Source organism: Argopecten irradians, chromosome 5, assembly GCF_041381155.1.
Source record: "Argopecten irradians isolate NY chromosome 5, Ai_NY, whole genome shotgun sequence".
NCBI classification, from domain to species: Eukaryota; Metazoa; Mollusca; class Bivalvia; order Pectinida; family Pectinidae; genus Argopecten; species Argopecten irradians.
Genome location: NC_091138.1, coordinates 48,303,804 through 48,322,817, shown reverse-complemented (window position 1 = coordinate 48,322,817; position 19,014 = coordinate 48,303,804). Strand labels below are relative to the sequence as shown.

Genomic DNA, 19,014 nt, shown 5'->3' with positions numbered 1-19,014 from the left:
CATAATCTCTATGAAACTACATCCAATCAGGCATCATTCAAACAGGTTTGCACTGAATGTTAGAAATTGTGTCATCAAAAATGGAGTGCCTCTGTATAAATTGGAATGGCCTTTCAGAAAACAGTTATTAACATCCTTTTATTTTCTGCACTTAAAAAGGATAAGGGGACAGCATAAACATAAACCTTGAATAGCAAACTGTTTCGGGTGCACTTAAACTATTTTTCGATTATCATAAACATATCTAACTACCTTAATCTATCTAATATCCCGCTAACCAGGTCTGAAAATCTGGGGCCACGATGGCTGAGTGGTTGAGATGCCTCAACATATAACAACAAGCCCCCCACCTCTGGATCATAAGTTCGAATCCCAAGTGGGGCAGTTGCCAGATACTGACCGCTGGTCGGCGGTTTTTCTCCAGGTACTCCGGCTTTCCACCACCAACAAACCTGGCACATCCTTACATGACCCTGGCTGTTAATATGGCATTAAACTAATAAAACTCAAACCCGGTTTACCAGGATTGTGTAGTTCCTATGAAAATCATAATCAGTTGTAAAATCCTTAAGGCTAAATTGATACATGTATGTGCCTCATCATGGGAGGGCAGGATTTAATTCATACACAGTGATTTTTCAGGGTATTTTTGGGAAAAGTTTTTGTAACAAATTGGGAATTTTTAATCGCAAAATGAGCAGATTTGTGAAATAGCTACCCGTTACTGAACATGGTATTACAGGTGATTAGATATTGTAAAACTGTAAACTGTTTTATTTTATCAAAAGGTGACGACCATCACAACAATTTCAGAGTAGTGTGTTTTTTAGATTAAAGATGCTCCACCGCTGACAAATGGTATTTTTTCACCATCAAAAACAGGAGCAGACGATTTAGTATTTTTCTTCAGTTACAAAAATTACTTACTTTACACCATTACCACCATTGAAAAGTTTGAGCTTCTAATTTTACTTAAAGTTAAAATTACAAAAAATTCATTAATTGTATCCCGAAAAAATTCTGTGTCACTATATCCTATATGGAATGAAGTACTGATTGTGCATGCACTGAAGGCAAAATAAAGTATTTTTATAATATTTTTTGTGTTAATTGGACATATATATACACGATTAAACACTAATTATTGTTCAAGTGATGAATATCATTTATGCTCTGTCGGCGGTTGAGCATCTTTAAACAACGAAAAGACAGATTTACAGGTTTTATTTGTTTTTCAGCGATTTGAACAGTAGGCCTAGTCGTGCTTGTGTGATTATTCTGCTGACTGCGTTCAGATTTCCGAATGTCTGGAGCTGCTGAAAAATAGTTAAGGATAGTGTTATATTGTTAAAATTGTAAATAAAAAAACAACACAATCAAGACTACTGTTCCTTCACGACTACTTGTTGGGTCCCAATATAGATATAGGCTTATGTTGTGAAATGGACTTCACTTGGCCAAGTTGGGGAGATTACTTTGGGCGTTTCAACACTTTCTTGGAGAAGCGAGTCCAAACAAGCAGGTGTATTGTAAAGCATATGTTTATCAAAAATATTATGGTTAAAGACCAAATAAATCTCTGCAGTAGCTGTCACCTGATTGTACTGTTAGTCCGTACTGTGGGTGGACATGGGCTGTCACACAGAATAAATCAATGAAGCGAAACCTCCGACACGTTTTACATTTTCAACGCCAAATAACAAGCTAAATACCAAAGCCACTTACAGAGATGTAACAGATCTGTAAAAATGCAACAGTCGAGACTCGCACAGCCAATAAAAATCTCAAGACTGAACGTCAACAACTTTCTGCTATGGTGGCCGCCATCTTTGTTGATGACGTCTCACTAGGCTGTCACAAATCGGACGAAATATTTCCTTCCGGGGTCAATATTCTTCGTAGAGAAATGCAGATATCAAATGGATTAATTTTGGAAGCGAAAATCCATTTTATTATATTAAATAGATGGTGGAGTTTCTCAAGAAATTATAGCCAAAATATCGATAGGATGTAAAAAATACTATTCAATTTTGAATTGCTTCTCGGCATAGATGCTCCGGTGGCACAATCGGTTAGCGCGCCGTACTTATAGACAGTACCTTCCCTGTGCTAGACACAGGACGAGGAATGCGGAGGTTGTGAGTTCGATCCTCACCCGGAGCATCAAACTTTTTTGCTGTTATTTTTTATATTTTATTTATATAATTATTCTTATATTACAACAAAAACTATTTTGGTTTATAATTTGTTTTCTTTTCTTAACTATATGTTTTCTTTTCTTAACTATATCTTTCCTTCGTTTTGGTACGTATTTAACTGTTACCGTAATTCTTCTTTTATAATCTCACCGTTTCAACATCCTTTTTACAGCTTCTAAATTTGTTAATTTTAACCAATTTAAACTCAATTTACCATCTTTTGCAAATTTTTCATTCTTTTTGTTGCTTGTAGGTCAAAATTGTGCCGGCGGGTGAAAAATAATGGTCTTGTATTTGTGACCTCCCCTGAATGATGACGTGACATTTTACCGGTGAATAAATTTTATTTCGCAGAAGAAAAATGCTTTTTGAAAAGTCACATCATTTCAAGTTAATATATTAGGCACAGCGATGCCTATAATTGTATCAGATTTGTGTTCTCAACCATGTTCCTTTTTGTTCAATTTTGACCAATTGCATGCCGTGCCGGCCATCTTGTTTCCTGGTCTGCAAAAGTTGCCCAAAAAAGATCTCAAAAAAAGTTTAATGTCACTAGTAACAATATGAAATATACCTTAAAAATACAACAAAAATGAACTTGGACCTATAACAGATCCCTGCTGACCAGTTGATAATGGGAGATAACTATTATTGGATTCGAAATTATAAAAAAGTCACAAAATTAGTTTTTCACTCAAAATTATGGTATTTTTCACTTAAAAAATTAGAATCTGATTTAAACTACATATTGAAACTGATTCCAGGCAAATTGGACCAGTAGTTAAATATCTTTAAGCAGTTAATTTTGAACAATAAGTGAGCAAGCTGTGGCAACCATCTTGGATGCTGGCCGGTCGACACATCTGCAGGACACCAGAAATGACCTCACAAAATTTCATGGCGATCCGACTTATCGTTTTCGAGAAAATAATCGGACAAAGACGAGTCGGAAAAGAAGATGAATAAGAAACGGAGCAAACACAAGTTCCTCACTCCGTTGGAGGAACTTAATTATAATTAATTAGTAAGAGAGTCCTTTGCTTTTGATAGACTTTGATGTCATTAACGATTTCATTCAGATATGTTTTCAGGGAAATGTTATAGGCGTAAATAGCCAGCACTGCGACATTTTTGTGTTATTTCTTGCTTAATTTATTACCACATGATGTTTATATGTGAAAAGATATTTCATATCTTATTATTGCGTTATTTTTATATTTACTGCAATTAACAAGAGGAAAATGCATTCATTTCTGATCGAAGCTTTGGCAAACATTATGCGAGTCTAATCAATCTACAAATGTATATATAACTTTAAAGTAAAACTTCAGACATCTGCGGTTAATTAACCATCGAAAAACTTACCTTACTTTACATGCTGTACTCCATCCACTCGTATGTGTACGATATTGGCTGGTAACTCTCCATTTGACAGGCCGTTGCTCTAAATGGTATTCGTAGTGCAGTTGTGTAGGATACCCAATTTGATATGGTCTAAGCACCCCTCAAGGCGCATGGTGACAACTACTTGTTTTTCGGTGGTGACAACTACTTGTTTTTCGGTGGTGATCAGATACCTGTTCAGGTTCAAGTCTAGTTGTTTTCCTCACTCCAATAAACACTAGTGGGTCATGTTTTAGTATCAAAGTCAGCACCTTCATATCTAATATTTGTAGTACAGTAAAGTCTATCTTGTTTTGCCTACATACACTTGTATATTTTCAGAGATTCCAGAGCCCATTAAAGAATTATCTATGGCAGACAATGGAGCGATATCTTCTTTTTTTTCTACTTTTCTTTTGAAAAATTACAAATAGAGAAAACTCACATTAAGTCTGTTTTGCAAAAACACTTCAGTTGTCTTATATATGGCCACTGTCTACCAAGTTGTGCTTGGATTTGTTCCAAAAAGGACAGTTCAGGACCAGAAGACCCTACTAGTTTAAAGTGACAAAATCCAACATGGCTGCTTATCAGTCATTTTGTTTCATCCACGAAATGACAATCAAAAAGTATATGGACAAAGATAGGAAATTGTATGGTCTCCTGTTAAACTGCTACCACTATATATATATATATAGTCACACCGGAAGTAACAAGTTGTCAAGTTATCTACTAAGGAACAATGGCAGCTACAACCAGGCAAGAAATACTAGCTTCCTTCGATGTGAAAAGTTCAGCTTAAGTTCAGCCAAAGGCCTTTTTTGGCCCCAAGATATTCAAAACAGATTAAAATTATGTATTTCAAATATTTAAGTACATTTCTGACTCAGATGTATTGACGGTTTTCTAATTTTGTAGCTATGGTTACCATGGTTATCCAAAATATACATAAATTATGAAAATAAGTAAATTATGAAAATTATTGGCCAATTTTTGCTGAATTTTTGTCCAAGAAACCATAGAGTGCATCCTAGAACAAAGTTAATATTTACTAAGAATAAGAATACACTTCCAATACAAATTCTGTGAATTTCACAGAAATTAATTGCTGTGAGAAAGTATATCTAAATTGTAAAATTACTTGCCGTTGGGTTTATATCATCCTCGATACTCCAGGGGTTCTTATCACTTACCATCTCTACACCCCTGGACTATCTCATAGTAAAACTGGAGGCAACAGAACAGAACAGGTAATTTAGTTCTTTGATGTACATCAAAAGAGCCGTATAATGGTACACTGTGGTTGACTGTGTTGCTTCCAAGTTGAGCGTTGCTATCTCTGTAGTCTTCAAAGAAAATTCACACAGGCTTGTGATTGGTTTAGATTTGTGCCCCTGAGCTGTCTTCAGTTTTACTATAAGATAGTCCAGGGGTGTAGAGATTGTAAGTGATCGGAACCCCTGGAGTATCGAGGATGGGTTCATATAAAACTGGTTCCTCTTTAGTAAAGAATGCTGCAGACAAAATTCTTTCAAAATTCTGCAGAAGAAGGATTTTTAAGAATTTGCAAAAGATTTTGGCATCCAGATTATTAGTTTATACAAAACTGATTGCCTTTCAGTCAAGGATAGTACAAACTATGAGACAAATTCATTTATTTCTACAATAGAAAAAGGCACTCTAGCCACATACAGGCCGGATAATGATTAATACAAAATTGGTTCTTCTACACCTAAAGTATACTTCAGATCAAATTTGGTAACAATCCAAAAGTCGTTCATGACTAGCAGCAATTTGGTAACAATCCAAAAGTCGTTCATGACTAGCAGCAATTTAAAGGACATATTGACAGACATTATGACACCGAATGGACTGACAATGTGCCATGGCAGATGAGCTAAAAATAGCCTCTAATGTAAACCATGCATAGTGTATGAACAATAACACAACAATTTGAACAAGGTTGGTTTTTGTATTTATTAATTACCTTGTTTATATTTATCTGTGTCCAAGAAAGGAATAGCTTTGCCTCAAGAAGTAACAAGGAAAAAAAATTAAACAAAACAAAAAGAAATAAGCAAATATTCTTTCATTTCAATATTGAACATAAATTGGTATCGTTTTATGACTTGACGAAGTCCAATACACATCACAAGGGAATCAAGTCAGTCCTATGTTACCAGCATCTAGTCAAGGACGATTAATCATGTCAAGAATTTTTCCCTGCAGGTCACATGCTCGGCCCACACACACTACATGCTCGTCTGCGAACTCCAGGAATTCCACATCTGAAAGAGAATTAATTTTAGCATTAATAATGATCATTATTACTTAACATTCGATAACATTGCCCGTAAATGAACATAATTTAGCGGTAACAATATATTTTATAGATTTTTGTGCCATTACTATAGAGTGGTTAAATTTAGCAAGTTATTTATTTTCGCTGTATTTGAATTTTTATTGAAATTCACAAATTTTAAACACCAGTGAAACAATAGTTCAAAAATGTTCTGGAAGTATTGAGCCATGAAATTTAACCTCCGCAAATATGCTTTTTATAGGAAACGGAAAATATTGCCTCAGCAATTGTAAAGCACTATACAGTACAATAATTCTGATTGTACTAATTTGTAGTTTCTGTTTGAGCAGGAATGTGTTACAATATTCAGCTAAAATTTGATTGTACCAAAACAAGAATATTGACAGTAATCAATGTAATTTTTGTCTGACGTAATCAATCTCCCTTTTTACCACGTTTGCTAAAAATGACAAAATCCAATAATTCCAAAGGAGGAATATCACTTAATAATACTCAACTGAAGGTTTGGTGTTGGGACTAGAGATGAAAATGAACATCTTTATGAACTTTACATATCAGTGGTACTCTTACCTTATCAGAGGTCTCCGGCACCTGACCTTTGACCTGGGGGTTCCACATTCCATCCCCTACAGGACCAGGGCTGAACGAGGTCGGCTGAAAGTGTCCCCCATCCATTACCTTGCCAAAAAAGGGCATGCTGCTGCCCATGTTTTGGTTCTGTAAGAGAAGGAATTTTTTGTAGTATGACAGAGAAGGCAAATAGTAGGGATTTTTTTTTTATTACCCATGTATCTGTGCTGGTAAGTCACATTAAGTTCAAAGAACAAAGATAAAAACATTTTTTTAATCAAGAGTCACCAAGAACTGGCAGCAGTAAAAAATGACTTTTCATATTTCAATGTCAGCAACTAACATAAATTTTCATTTTGCTTTTCAGTTTGAAAAGCAGGGATGGGGGTGTTAATTACATAGAAATGTAATAAGAGAAACCTATGCATGAAATTTGAGAAAAAATCTTTCTGTACATTCTGAGAAATAGTGATTGCAAGAAATTGTTAACGATGGACTGAATGATAATCAGATGGACAACAAACAGTATAACAGAAGGCATACAGAATAGCCCATGAGCTAACAAATAAGATGGTATGTAACTTACCGCTAATGACTTGTCCATGCCCGACTCCGTGATATCACCCCTAGTTTCCATGAAGTCCGTGTGGTTCTGCATGGGACTAGGTCCTACACGCTCCTCCCCATGAGTGGAGGTCTGCGTGGAGGGCATATTGCTACGATTCATCACAGAAGAGGACGTAGGGGGTGTTCCCTGTACTGGAGTGATTCCACTCGTACTCCCATGGTTCCACTGCATACTCAGCTCTGTGATAAAGAAAAGGTAGGCTTTACATATCATCCTGGAAATTTCTATTATGTAAAAGATGCTCCACCGCCGACAGAGCATGAATGATATTTATTATTTGAACAATAATTGATGTTTAATCGTGTATATATATGCCTAATAAACACAAGAAATAACATAAAATAATTTATTTCGCCTTTGATGCATGCGCAATCATTACGTCATTCCATATAGGATATAGTGCCACAGATTTTTTTCGGGATGCAATTAATATTTTTTCATATTTTTAACTTTAAGTAAAATTAAAAGCTCAAACTTTTAAAAATACCATTTGTCAGCGGTGGAGCATCTTTAAAGACACTAACTAGCCTATATTGAAATATCATAAACTCTACATAACAAAGTACAACACAACTTTTGATAAACCATCGATTATGATATTAGTTTTAAGGTTTTCAGGATTTTGTGATAATATTTGTTTTAAATTTTTGATTTTAGGAATGTACTTGCATGGAAATATATTTTGGAAACAATGATACCGATGTGGTGAAAATGATCTAATCCTTTAGTACCAAGTCAAAGATAAATGTTATACAAATGAATTACTAAACACTTATGGTGTAGTTGACAGGGCCTCATAGTATTATTAAAGTGTCTTATTCCACTATGAGGCAATAGTGCACTCTCCACCAGGCCATCATAGATAGATATATTACCTGATGCAAGGTTCCAGAATTTTCCATAGTCTGGTCCTCCTCCCCCTCCTGGTGTCACTCCCGCCCCCGGGGCTCGTCTCTGGGCTCGCTCGCCCCCAATGGCACCGACAGGACGTGGCAGTCGTCTCTCCTGGTCGCCTTTCATCTGCTCCTGGAGGGGTGGTGTGGCAGCCATAGGAGATGTGGCACTGGGAGGAGGGCCTATGGGTCCGGGTGAAGGTCCTTCTGTAACCACAGCACATAGGACTTATAGAAAGTGAAATAAAACTAGCTATGTCTGTCTCCAATCCATATGTTAAAGCAGGACAGACTGAAAGGGACAGTACTGTACAAGACCAGAAAGGATGGACATAAGGAATTCTATATGCCCCTTCCCTCGTTTCATCAAGATTTAATGGTAAAAGGCCAAGGGACCATGGTCATGAAACAAATTCCATCAATATAGAATATTTCAATGCTTTTCAATTAAGTTAAGATGTATACTGACTGGAAAGATCTTAACAACTAAATGCTAGAGAATGCTTTACCTTTGGGCATGCCACCCATACTGGGAGCACTGCTTGGCCGTGCCTGTGGTGGCAGCGGTGAGAAGGGACGTTGTGGTGGGTTCTGTGGCCTTGCTCCTGGAACTCCGATTCCAACAGGGGCTGCTGGCGGTGGGCCACCGGGCACCGATGGTGGTCCCCCTGGGGCCTGCGCCTGTCCACTGGCCACAAACTGATGGATTAGGTTGGCAAAATCTTGTTGAGATATCATATTGGATGGGACGATACCTGGATTAGGTCCTCCAATACCCCCTGGAAACAAAATAAAATCATTTCATAGACTCATTCATTCCTGAAGACACATCTAGGCTCTTCTAAATCAAAGATCAGACCAGTCCATTTTCAAATTTCAGGGGTGAAAAGGTTGAAGATGTTCAACCATTGTATATAAATACCGTAATATAGGCAGTTTATTCGCAAAGTGAAATGTGAGAATAATTAGTGCTTTGTAAGGTAACAATTATGTAAGGATGTCATTATAGTATTTGATTTAGTATTTTCATAGAATGATGAAATGACAAGCAGACAGTAAAAGGACAGACAGACAGAAGGACTAAGGACGAAAGCATTCATAAAAGACCATCACCAAAATACTAATAAAATCCATCAAAATATCTACTAGAGCACAAGACATCAAAATGAGTTAATTCTGTCCAGAAATTATGTTGAGAAAGAAATATTTTCTCAAATCCCCTCTCCCCAAATTTCATCTACCTTTAAATGCACTTTCAGATTCAGCGACTATTTCCATTATCTCATAGACAATAACTGATAAATTTTAGATAAGCTCAAAATAAGAATAAATTTTGTTCTCGCAACTGTCAGGTGACCAGTTCTTGCCAGGTACCCATTCTTACTATCCTGTATGTACTTGTATGATCAAACACAAATTATCAGACAATTTTTTAATCAATCTTCTATAAGAAGATGAATTTATTGTCAACATTAATTTGTGTGGTAATCATACAGATAGAGATGACGAGAATTGGTACTTGGTGAGAAATGGTCACTGACCAGTCTTTATTTGATCAAAATACAAATGTATTCAAATAGATTCTTCTGATGGTCAAAAGCTGTTAGTGGGCAAAGAAAAAAAAACTTGTCATTACCTGGAGCAGGCTTACCTGGAGCGGCCTGCTGGATGAGCTGTTGTGCCAATGCCTGTTGGTACAGACTTTGTATGTAGCCCAGCGGGAAATTGGGGTTGGGTACATTTGGCCCTTGGTGGTTTAACTGGCCAGGCTGGCGGGATGTAAAGTTGGGCGCATTGGGATTGAGTGTGCTCTCGATCTTGGGTAGGGTCATGGGTTGTGATGGCGTGGAATACTCGTCCTTCTGACTAGGCAACGACGACATGGAGCCCATGGACAACTGGCTAGGGTCCATCATCATGTGCTGACCTCGTGGAGACAGGCCACCTGAGGTAGAAGATCCAGAACGAGGCGACATCGATGGGGACTGGTTTGGCATGTTTCCTCTATATCCTGGTGTTCTGGCAGCTTCCAAGTCTGCAAGGTTTTGAGGGAACCCTCCGGCAAACATTGGATTATTTGTAGGATCTGCTAAGTCCTGCTGTGTCAGAGGCTTTGAGCCCGACACCCTATATCCAGGTGCTTTAGCCTGTAGGGAGGCATCACTCTTCATCATGTCTGGAGTAGGGCTGTTAGAATTCACCATAGATGAAACCACTCCTGCGGCAGCAACACTGGCAAAGTTCATCCTCTCTGCAACATCATCCTTCTTGTTTCCAAGAACCTGTTCTGCAACGTTGCTAAATGCATTATTGAATGGCGAGAAGCCCGGCATTCCACTCGCGTTGGGTGGCATCACAGGATGACCGTCTATGGATGTCACAGGTAAGCCCTGGTTAGGACCTTGCTGGTTACTCACAATGGGAAGTGGATCTTGCTTCTGGCTTGCCGGGCGCTGCAGGACCTTGATGGAGCCAGGCCCTGGCTGTCTTCCTTGCGACGACTTCCCACCACTTGAAGACTTGCCACCATCTGACTTCACAACAAATGTTGAAGCACTGGTCGACACTTTGGCTGCAGATGTTGATGCCAAGCTGTATGTGACAGTGGTGTTGGTTAAAGTCTGGGAAGGACTACCAAAACCACCGCCTTTCTTGTTCTCACTAGGGAAGAGTTGTCGCATGGCTGTCTTGTCTACACCACTGCCTACAGGAGAGGGAAATGCTGCCCCCGGGGACTGTTTTGTCTGGTTGCGTCTAGGGGAGCTGACATTGTTCTGTTGAGGAGTGTTACCCCACACAATCCCACCGCCAGTCGGAGGGTTGGCCATGGTGACTCCGGAGAGGCGGAGCACACCATTACTGACACCTGTCAATCCGGCTGAAGTGACACTCCCAGGCTGACTCCTTATTGGGATCCAGTTACCAATGGACTTTGTGCCAAGGCCCTGCGAGGCGGGGTTAATGATGTTGTTACTGATGGTTCCCAGGGCAGTCGTGGCAGAATCAACATTGAAGTAAATGGACTGATCCTTGGAAGATGAAGACGACTTTAACTTCAATTTCGGGATGATCTCTTGCAAGTCCTTGTCAGGATCAGACACCAGAGCAGAAATCAAAGTGTGTGCTTGACGAGTGGCATCAGCAGAACCCCTGGAAATCATAAATGACATGTTATTATGACAGATAATGGATTCTTTTTAATACTTGCAATGTAGTTATTGTAATACAGAATGGCAATTTCTTTTGTCACGTTGTAATAATGTATGCTTACTGCAACATCTTAAGATGTCACGAAGGATATAGGAGAACTCTGTGCAATATCTTGAGACATCAAAAGCCAACAAATTTATTGTAATAATATCAGACGACATTTTCCCATCAAAATATAATCCCATTTTCTAACACACTAAAAAAATTTTGGTATGCATCACATACTTAATGGTAATAACCCGTTCTCCGGAGCCTCTCTGCTTTTCCACTTCTATATGGGCCCCGGACACCTCTCGTATAGCATTGATGTTACATCCCGCTCGACCAATCACACGACTGATGGCTGCCGACGGCACCTGGACTTTCTTTGATCTGGAAATACATACAATTCATAGCAATACATACACGATTTTTCTTCAATTTTTTTCTCTATTTAGTTATTATTACAGTCAAACCTCGATGATTCGAACTTCGATGAATCGAATTTCTCGGTATATCGAACTTTTTTCTTGGTCCCGAATTTATTCACTATATAACATTACTAACAAACCCATGTATGACTCGAAGTTTTATGAATCGAAGTTCTCGATGTATCGAACTTTTTTCATGGGCCATTTGTTATAGAATCATAGGTAACTGACACTCGATGATTCGAATAACAATTTACCTGTACCGATCAGGTGTTCGCCGATGCCCCGTGGCGAAGTGTCACACCTCTCTCGCGACGGCCCTTCGCCGGGCAATAGGGAGTATGACAGCTTGTGTTGCTTGCTTGATATCATCAAGATAATTAATATCACTGATCAGGCCGATACCCAGTGCTTTGTTTTTACAAGCTACGTCGTTATTAAATCATTAGTACAACAAAGATACTGTTAGTTGGGTTTGATGATTGCCGCCGCCATTGGTAGCGGTTTGTAGAATTTACGGAATGGTAAATAGCGTGCCAAATAATATAGTAACTCATACTCAAAATTGTTACATTCCAAAACTTAGGCATAATTACTGGAACAAATCGATGATGTTGTAGCGCTTTCGGATCCTCCTTTTTAGTTTCGTTTTTACAACGTGTTTTCGTTTTTATATTCATTCCGTATTATTAACCATCGCTTCAATAGGCACATGTACCACATGTATGTACATATGGGTTAGGCCTAGTACACGTAAGTCTTGTTTATAATATATTACTTAGGATAGCAATACACGTGATTTATTGCAAACTTCGTTTTTTTTTTTTTTTTTTTTTTTTGTGTTTAATATAATGATTATAAAGTTTACGGAACGGATACGACATGTACACAACTACCACAGTTGGTCATGGTAAAAAAAACTCGGTTTAATTCCAACCATGAATAATTCGAAGTCTCGATGTTTCGAAGTTTTTCTGTCGGTCCCTTCAACTTCGATACATCGAGGTTTGACTGTATATCTTTACTCGACCCCAGAATATTCTTGTAAAGGAATGTTATTGATTAACTTTAAACCATCTTTCTTTTACAACTACTAAACTAAACTAAAATTTAATTTATGGTGCCCGAAGATTATACAGCTGACGTACCATACTTTTCTTTGGGTATAGACGAAAAGGAATGATGATTTTACCCAACTTTTTGTTCGTTAATACAAGTGGTTTGTAGGTATTACCTGTCTCGGCCTGTTGGTCCTTTAACATCCGGAGCTGTCGATGATTTCCTGAAAATCATGAAAATCAAAACGTCTTAAAAAGTTGAATATTTTAATTCTCTTAAATTATGATAAATTCCCAAGACAGTGTCTTTTATATACTGTAAAAGTACTTATTTTAAGTGCAGTCAAATTTTTTGAGAACACATGTGAAAAACTGTACATTATTAGCATGGATATAAGTAAGCGTAATTTGGTGGTTCTCTACAGTAAACTTTCTTTAAAACAAAATTTAATGCTGTATATGAATAAGCACTTCAATGCTAGCAAGAAAAGTGCTAAAATAAAACTGAATGCACATAATCTACAAACTGCATGTTAATACTAAAAGACTGTTTTTTGTACAGTGGCAAATGTATCAAATACAAACATTTCATTCAATTTGAATGTCTATCTAAACCTGAATCCAATTAAGTATGCTTACTTTCTTGTGACCTCCTTCCATCCTTCTTCCTTCTTCTGTCCTTTCTTTGGACTATTGACCAGGGGTGACGTTTTCACAGGCAGATTGGACGGCGAAACTTCAACATTACCCTTATCTGCCATCGGATGAGAGTGATGGTGCTTTTTGTTCTCTGCATCAGATCTGCCAACACATTGATTTCAGATATATTAACATTATTTAAGCATTGAACTGCATTCAGTTGGCATTTATGAGAGTATAAATGCCTACTGGACAACAGCAAATTTAAAGAAACGTAATTGAGATTGATTTCAGATATGAATTATATTATATAGCCATGAAAGGCATTTGAGACAAAATAACAATTAGACAAGACTTCTAAACGCAATATTCTAATAATATCTATACCAACCCAGGTTTCACTTTTCCAGTCGACTTCTTCATTCGTTCCAGCTCTCTATCACTTATTTTCATATTTTCCGGTAATGTTCCGAAGTCATCCAAATCACCAATACCTGCATAATTTGGAAACAAGATAACTTGATACATAGAAGTAAAACAAATGAGCATACTTGTAAAACAGTATACAGTATGCTATGCTATCAAGTTAAGCAGAACACTATCAATGCAACAAGACTCCCAAGGGGCAGGTATCACTCATCTGGTATGTTATATAATTTCACTGATCAAATTATACGACTATGACGATAATCCACGAAATCGTGAAATATCATCCATGCGGAAATAACTCGCTATACAGTATTAAGTTATAATGTCCAGAAATGCCGATCAATGCTGAAACTGACCTGTGCTAGCATTCTTCAGTGGTTGATCCCGTTCGCCCTTTTTCTTGCGGGTGGCCGTACTATTCCTGTTGTTGTTGGTCCTTCCTGGACTTGGTCGTACCGTGATGGTGGTGGTAGTGGTGGTGATATCACCACTGGACATCATAGGGATCGGTACATTCTCCACATCAGGGTAACGCTCTCGCTTCTCACGATTCCTCTTATTCTTCTTGGACTCAGTCGTGTTAACCTTGCCACTCTCTACTTTGTTGTTAGTGGCTAGCTTCATGCGGTTCACTTTGCTGAATTTTGGCTCCATGTTAGTTGTAGGCAATGCTATTCCTGTAAAACATGAGTAATATGACAACAGATATAGCAGACATATTACCCTTGCAGCATGTAGCAGACATGATAAACCTCCGGTGACCAAAAGGAGGTAGATTTTTAACACCTAAGTGTGTAGGATTGCATGTGACATTTTTGTATCGCATCTACCAACAAAACAAAGAGTGATGTGACGACAGAGGTAGTCACGATCAACAAACAATATTTTGGAAATTTGACAAACTGACTCAGCTGCAGTAGCTCGGATATAAAAATATCTAAATATATTTTTTTGCCATATGGCGCAATGGGTTTAATGTTACAACAATTAATATGAAGCCTGATACCATTCTATGAGAGACTTTTATAAGAGAGTGTTTACTCACCAATAGTGGACACAATGGTGGCTGACGGTGGCTCCATCACGATTTCCTCCACATCGTTACTATCCTCTGATCCAGGGTTCTCCTCCACGCTGTTACACTCCGGTTCAGGGGACGAGTTCTTACCCTCGTCTACACTGTTCACCAGACAATCGTCCTCACTACAATAATATTAAACACAGGGTACAAAATCATTGTAATACTTTTTCATTCTTTATTACACACCAAATTGTGTTTACAGGACATGACACAACATTTACACAAAATAAAAGTTACTTCATTAGATTTTCTAGCTCTAGACTTTTCTGCAAAAACTCTCGATCAGGTGTGTACACGTCTTTTTGAGCTACCGTACACACTCAAAGAACCTACTTTAGAGATATATAGCATGTTTATGGCTTCACCTTAAGACGTAGGCAAATCCAGGGTCCACGAACATTCCTTATATATAAGTAATCACTTTACTTATCTACTCCACATGGTCGTTTTAAAATAAATCAACTTACGTTTCTTTTTCTTTCTCCTGTTGTTTCTCTCGTTTCTTTGCCTTTTTGCGCTCACGTTTCTTGGCTGCAGCAGCTTTGCGGTTCTCCTCGTGCTGGCGTTCTTTGTCCAGCTCCTCCAACAGGATGGTGGCGTTCTTGTTGGCCTCGGCCGCCTGTCGGTCTTTAGCACTTACGATGATCTCCTTGCACTGCTGGCACTTCTTCTGGAGCTCCTGGACGACATATCATGCAAATAATTAGTCTTGATTATAAACAAGAGGTTCAGAGGACCTGTATCACTTACCTTATTTGTATGCCAAGTAATGTTCTAAATACAGGATCATTGTTAATTTTCTGAAGGATTTTTAAGATTTACTTCAGGCATCATGACAGAAGCACACTGGCTCTAGTGATTGAAAAGAAATGATGACAGATGGCGGATGGACCACATTTAGCAAGTACTAGATATCACCATAATCCTGAGATTCGTTGATGAAAATTGAAATCAACTCATAAATATCAATGTCCCCCACTTAAAAATAAGAAACAGAACAAAAACAATGCAAGCCCACTTCTTCTGCAAGACTTTTTTTGGTAGAGCACGGCGTCTAAAAGAAATATCTCCCTGCCCCGTCCCCAGTTGAATAAAATTTGACTAGCTCCTTGTAGACCTTACCTTATCCCCGACAGTTGAGATGTAGCGCGCCAGCTCCTGATCAGAGGGAAACTGATTGACGTGTTTCACCATCCACTTGACCACCTTAATGTGGCCCTTACGAAATGACGCCATCAGACAGGTGACCTTACGATTGTCTTGGCTATCAATGTCTGCCTTGGCCGATACCAACAACTGGACAACATCCAAATGTCCCCCTGCAACAAACGCAAATACATCTATTAAAACATAGGGTTCAAATAGAGAACTGTGATTAAAACATAGGGTTCAGATAGAGAACTGTGATTAAAACACTTTCAGCTGCAAGTCATGGATGCTTAAGCTTTTTAAATTAAAAACTTTTTGATTTGAAAACCAACATTAGTAGTGATGGGGTATATTCGGCCGCCCCTTACTGAAGTATTGTTTTTCTGACTTTTCCTAAACCAAAATTAACAAATCATGTGAAATCAGTATACCGATGCTACAAAGTGCTACAAAGAAACCAAAGGTAATTCAACCCAAAAAGCACCCTACTCATTTTTGAGGGTTTAATTTCACTGATATAATCACCTTGAATTAAATTCAAACTGAAACTATGAAAACGGTGTAAGTTTTTTTCTATTTCATTTCTTTTGCAAATTGATTAATGATTTTATGAAATGTTGGTCCAAATTTGGTTCTATTTGCCCCCATTCAATTTTTCTCCTTATTGTTTTAATGCCCTGGGTGCTCATTGGGTTGAACATGGTAAGTAATGACCATGAAGGCTGATGGACTATCTTAGGGTACTTACCATTACAGGCCAGCCAGAGAGGAGAATTGCCTTTCTTGTTTTTGACATCTACAGCAGCACCCCTACAATCAGAACATTTGTTAGAACAATATAAGTGAATGTTGTGCACAGATTAGTTAGTGTAAGGTATAAACCAGCTTATTTTCATACATACAAAATGTACTATGTTTTGCATCTTTGTTATTTTCAACACAAATACATAAATTCATGATCAAAAGTTTCATTGCCATTCTAAACAGTTGATTTGCTAACATCTCAGGATATATGTGACTCTTGCTTGACTCAGGTGTAACCTAAACATTTGTCTTCATGTTGTGTCACCTTTTAATAATGGACTTTTACCCTTTTTATAGGGCTATCTCACTGAAACATACCACAGAGGAAATCTTTAACTTGGATAATAAAATTAAGTCTAATTTTCTCGTTTTCATCAGATTCTATTGAACCTTCCGCAATGTCCTTCTGACAATGATATTCAGAATTTCTAACAATAAACACAAAATGGTTACCTGAGGAGAAGCAGCTCGACAAATCGGTAGTGGCCCTTGTCCGCCGCTATGGTCAGTGCTGTGTCCCTTGACGATGGAACAGGTGGGGCGTTAACATCCGCTCCTTTGTCTAGGAGGACTCGTCCTACCTCTACATACCCTCCGGAGGCCGCCTCCATCAACGGGGTCAGACCAGTCTACAGTGGCAGAAATAAAACAATTTTAATCAGACTTCAATCAATTCGACCAATAGTATAGGGGGGAAAATCAATCAATTTTAATTAGCCTACGATGTGAGCAATAGTATAGGGTCGAAATAAATCAATTTTTATCAGCCTTCGATTTTCTCAAAATAAACAAAATGCAGAGGAAAAATATTTTATGTTATTTGATGAAAGACATGTTTATTAAATCATTTTCCCTCTTTCAGCAAAATAAAGACTTTCTCTATCAAAAGAAAAAGAAAGCATTTAATCTAGGAAAAACTAAGATTAAGCATACCTTGGCACGATGTTCAATGTTGGCTTTTCGGTCTACAAGGAGACTAACGACTTCATGGCGACCTTGAAAGCAGGCTAGTGTTAGTGCAGTGTTCCGGTTGGTCTCAATCTGAAAGAAATAGCATCATATTGCTACACAGCTATCAGTATAAAAGTTAATTTTTGCTGTTTCACTATCTTCTGATTTACTATAAACCATTTTTCTTTTAAGGTTACTTAACTTCGCAATTTTAATTATCGAAACAAGATGGTAGATATTTATTTTCGCAGAATGAAAATCTATTAGAATAAACTTTCAATATGTATTATATATATATTCAATATAAATTATCTTTTCCCAGTGATAAACTTTCGCAAATTCATTCCGGTCACAAAATTTTGCTTAAGTAAATCGCACCAACAGAAAGTTTGGTTACAGTATCTGTTTGTAAATACATTTTTTCAGACAATCAAAAACATGCATAAAATCAGATCTTTCAGATATTTAGTTCCTACAGAAACTAGAAATATCTGTATATCAAAGTGTCGACGCCACACAACAAGATAGACATTTGTTTCCAATTTCAGCCACCTACCTGGGCATTGATATCACTTCCCATGTCCAGCAGTAACTTGACCGCCGGAGTGTGACCATTCATAGCCGCTAGCATCAGAGGAGATATACCTAGCTTACTGCCAGTCCTGGAATCCAGAAATCATTCATCAATGAAATTTAAGATAAAGTTTATCACAAGGTACCATAAAATGAAGCATCAAAGATGTAGAGAAATTTCAGATTAAATTTTCATCACACCATAAAAAAAAGCATTACATAAAATATATCAAAGATGTATAAGGCTCGATTCACTCACACACCTCTACCAATGATAAAGAGTTTTCAAAATTTTCAAACTTATAAGACAAGTAGGTGATAAAAACATTTAATATCAGAATTATGAGTTGATAATCAACTTTTGCATACGTACCTGGAGTTGATTTCCGCTCCATGAGACAATAGTAGCTTGATGATGTTGACGTAGCCTCCAGAAGCAGCTAGACTTAGAGGGGTGTAGTCAGACACATTTCTGTGTTCTTTGTTGGCACCGCGTCCTAACAGTAGCTCGACAACCTGTAGCAGCAACAAAGCATTTATTGTAATTAAATTATAGAACTTTTCTGGAGAAAAAATTCAAATTTATGACTTTCAAAGCAAAACCTTTTTATGTCTTTAAATAAGAAGGAAACTAACAGAATTCATTTTTAGGACATTTAGAGTGAAACATATTTATGGTATCAGTGAAAAAGGATATGATACATAAATTCTTGTC

At 37.7% G+C, this 19,014-nt stretch overlaps 2 protein-coding genes and 1 non-coding gene across 10 annotated transcripts in view; 1 reads left to right on the top strand and 2 right to left on the bottom strand.

Moving 5' to 3' along the window:
- LOC138324100 (TATA element modulatory factor-like) overlaps positions 1-1,841 on the bottom strand; it is a 28,563-nt gene extending 26,722 nt beyond the window's left edge. For all 7 annotated transcript variants that reach the window (XM_069269163.1, XM_069269166.1, XM_069269165.1 and 4 more), the window contains exon 1: positions 1,726-1,841. The gene's annotated coding sequence lies outside the window, so the exon portion shown is untranslated. The remainder of the gene's footprint in view (positions 1-1,725) is intronic.
- Positions 1,842-2,053: 212 nt separating this feature from the next.
- On the top strand, positions 2,054-2,163 carry Trnai-uau (transfer RNA isoleucine (anticodon UAU)). The gene is made up of 2 exons: positions 2,054-2,091; positions 2,128-2,163. It is a non-coding gene; the product is annotated as a tRNA-Ile (tRNA).
- Positions 2,164-5,539: 3,376 nt separating this feature from the next.
- Positions 5,540-19,014, bottom strand: part of LOC138324099 (ankyrin repeat and KH domain-containing protein 1-like) — a 35,011-nt gene continuing 21,536 nt past the window's right edge. The window contains exons 18-36 of one of the 2 annotated variants that reach the window (XM_069269161.1): positions 18,673-18,815; positions 18,283-18,388; positions 17,709-17,816; positions 17,229-17,404; positions 16,720-16,781; positions 15,945-16,141; positions 15,290-15,501; positions 14,787-14,944; positions 14,098-14,418; positions 13,704-13,806; positions 13,313-13,474; positions 12,850-12,897; positions 11,431-11,577; positions 9,632-11,145; positions 8,505-8,774; positions 7,978-8,202; positions 7,061-7,281; positions 6,475-6,621; positions 5,540-5,869 (exon numbers count right to left, since the gene is read on the bottom strand). In XM_069269161.1, the coding sequence (XP_069125262.1) occupies positions 5,834-5,869; positions 6,475-6,621; positions 7,061-7,281; positions 7,978-8,202; positions 8,505-8,774; positions 9,632-11,145; positions 11,431-11,577; positions 12,850-12,897; positions 13,313-13,474; positions 13,704-13,806; positions 14,098-14,418; positions 14,787-14,944; positions 15,290-15,501; positions 15,945-16,141; positions 16,720-16,781; positions 17,229-17,404; positions 17,709-17,816; positions 18,283-18,388; positions 18,673-18,815 (4,356 nt within the window). In that variant the 3' untranslated portion in view covers positions 5,540-5,833. The remainder of the gene's footprint in view (positions 5,870-6,474; positions 6,622-7,060; positions 7,282-7,977; positions 8,203-8,504; positions 8,775-9,631; positions 11,146-11,430; positions 11,578-12,849; positions 12,898-13,312; positions 13,475-13,703; positions 13,807-14,097; positions 14,419-14,786; positions 14,945-15,289; positions 15,502-15,944; positions 16,142-16,719; positions 16,782-17,228; positions 17,405-17,708; positions 17,817-18,282; positions 18,389-18,672; positions 18,816-19,014) is intronic. The other variant, XM_069269162.1, reaches the window with a different exon arrangement.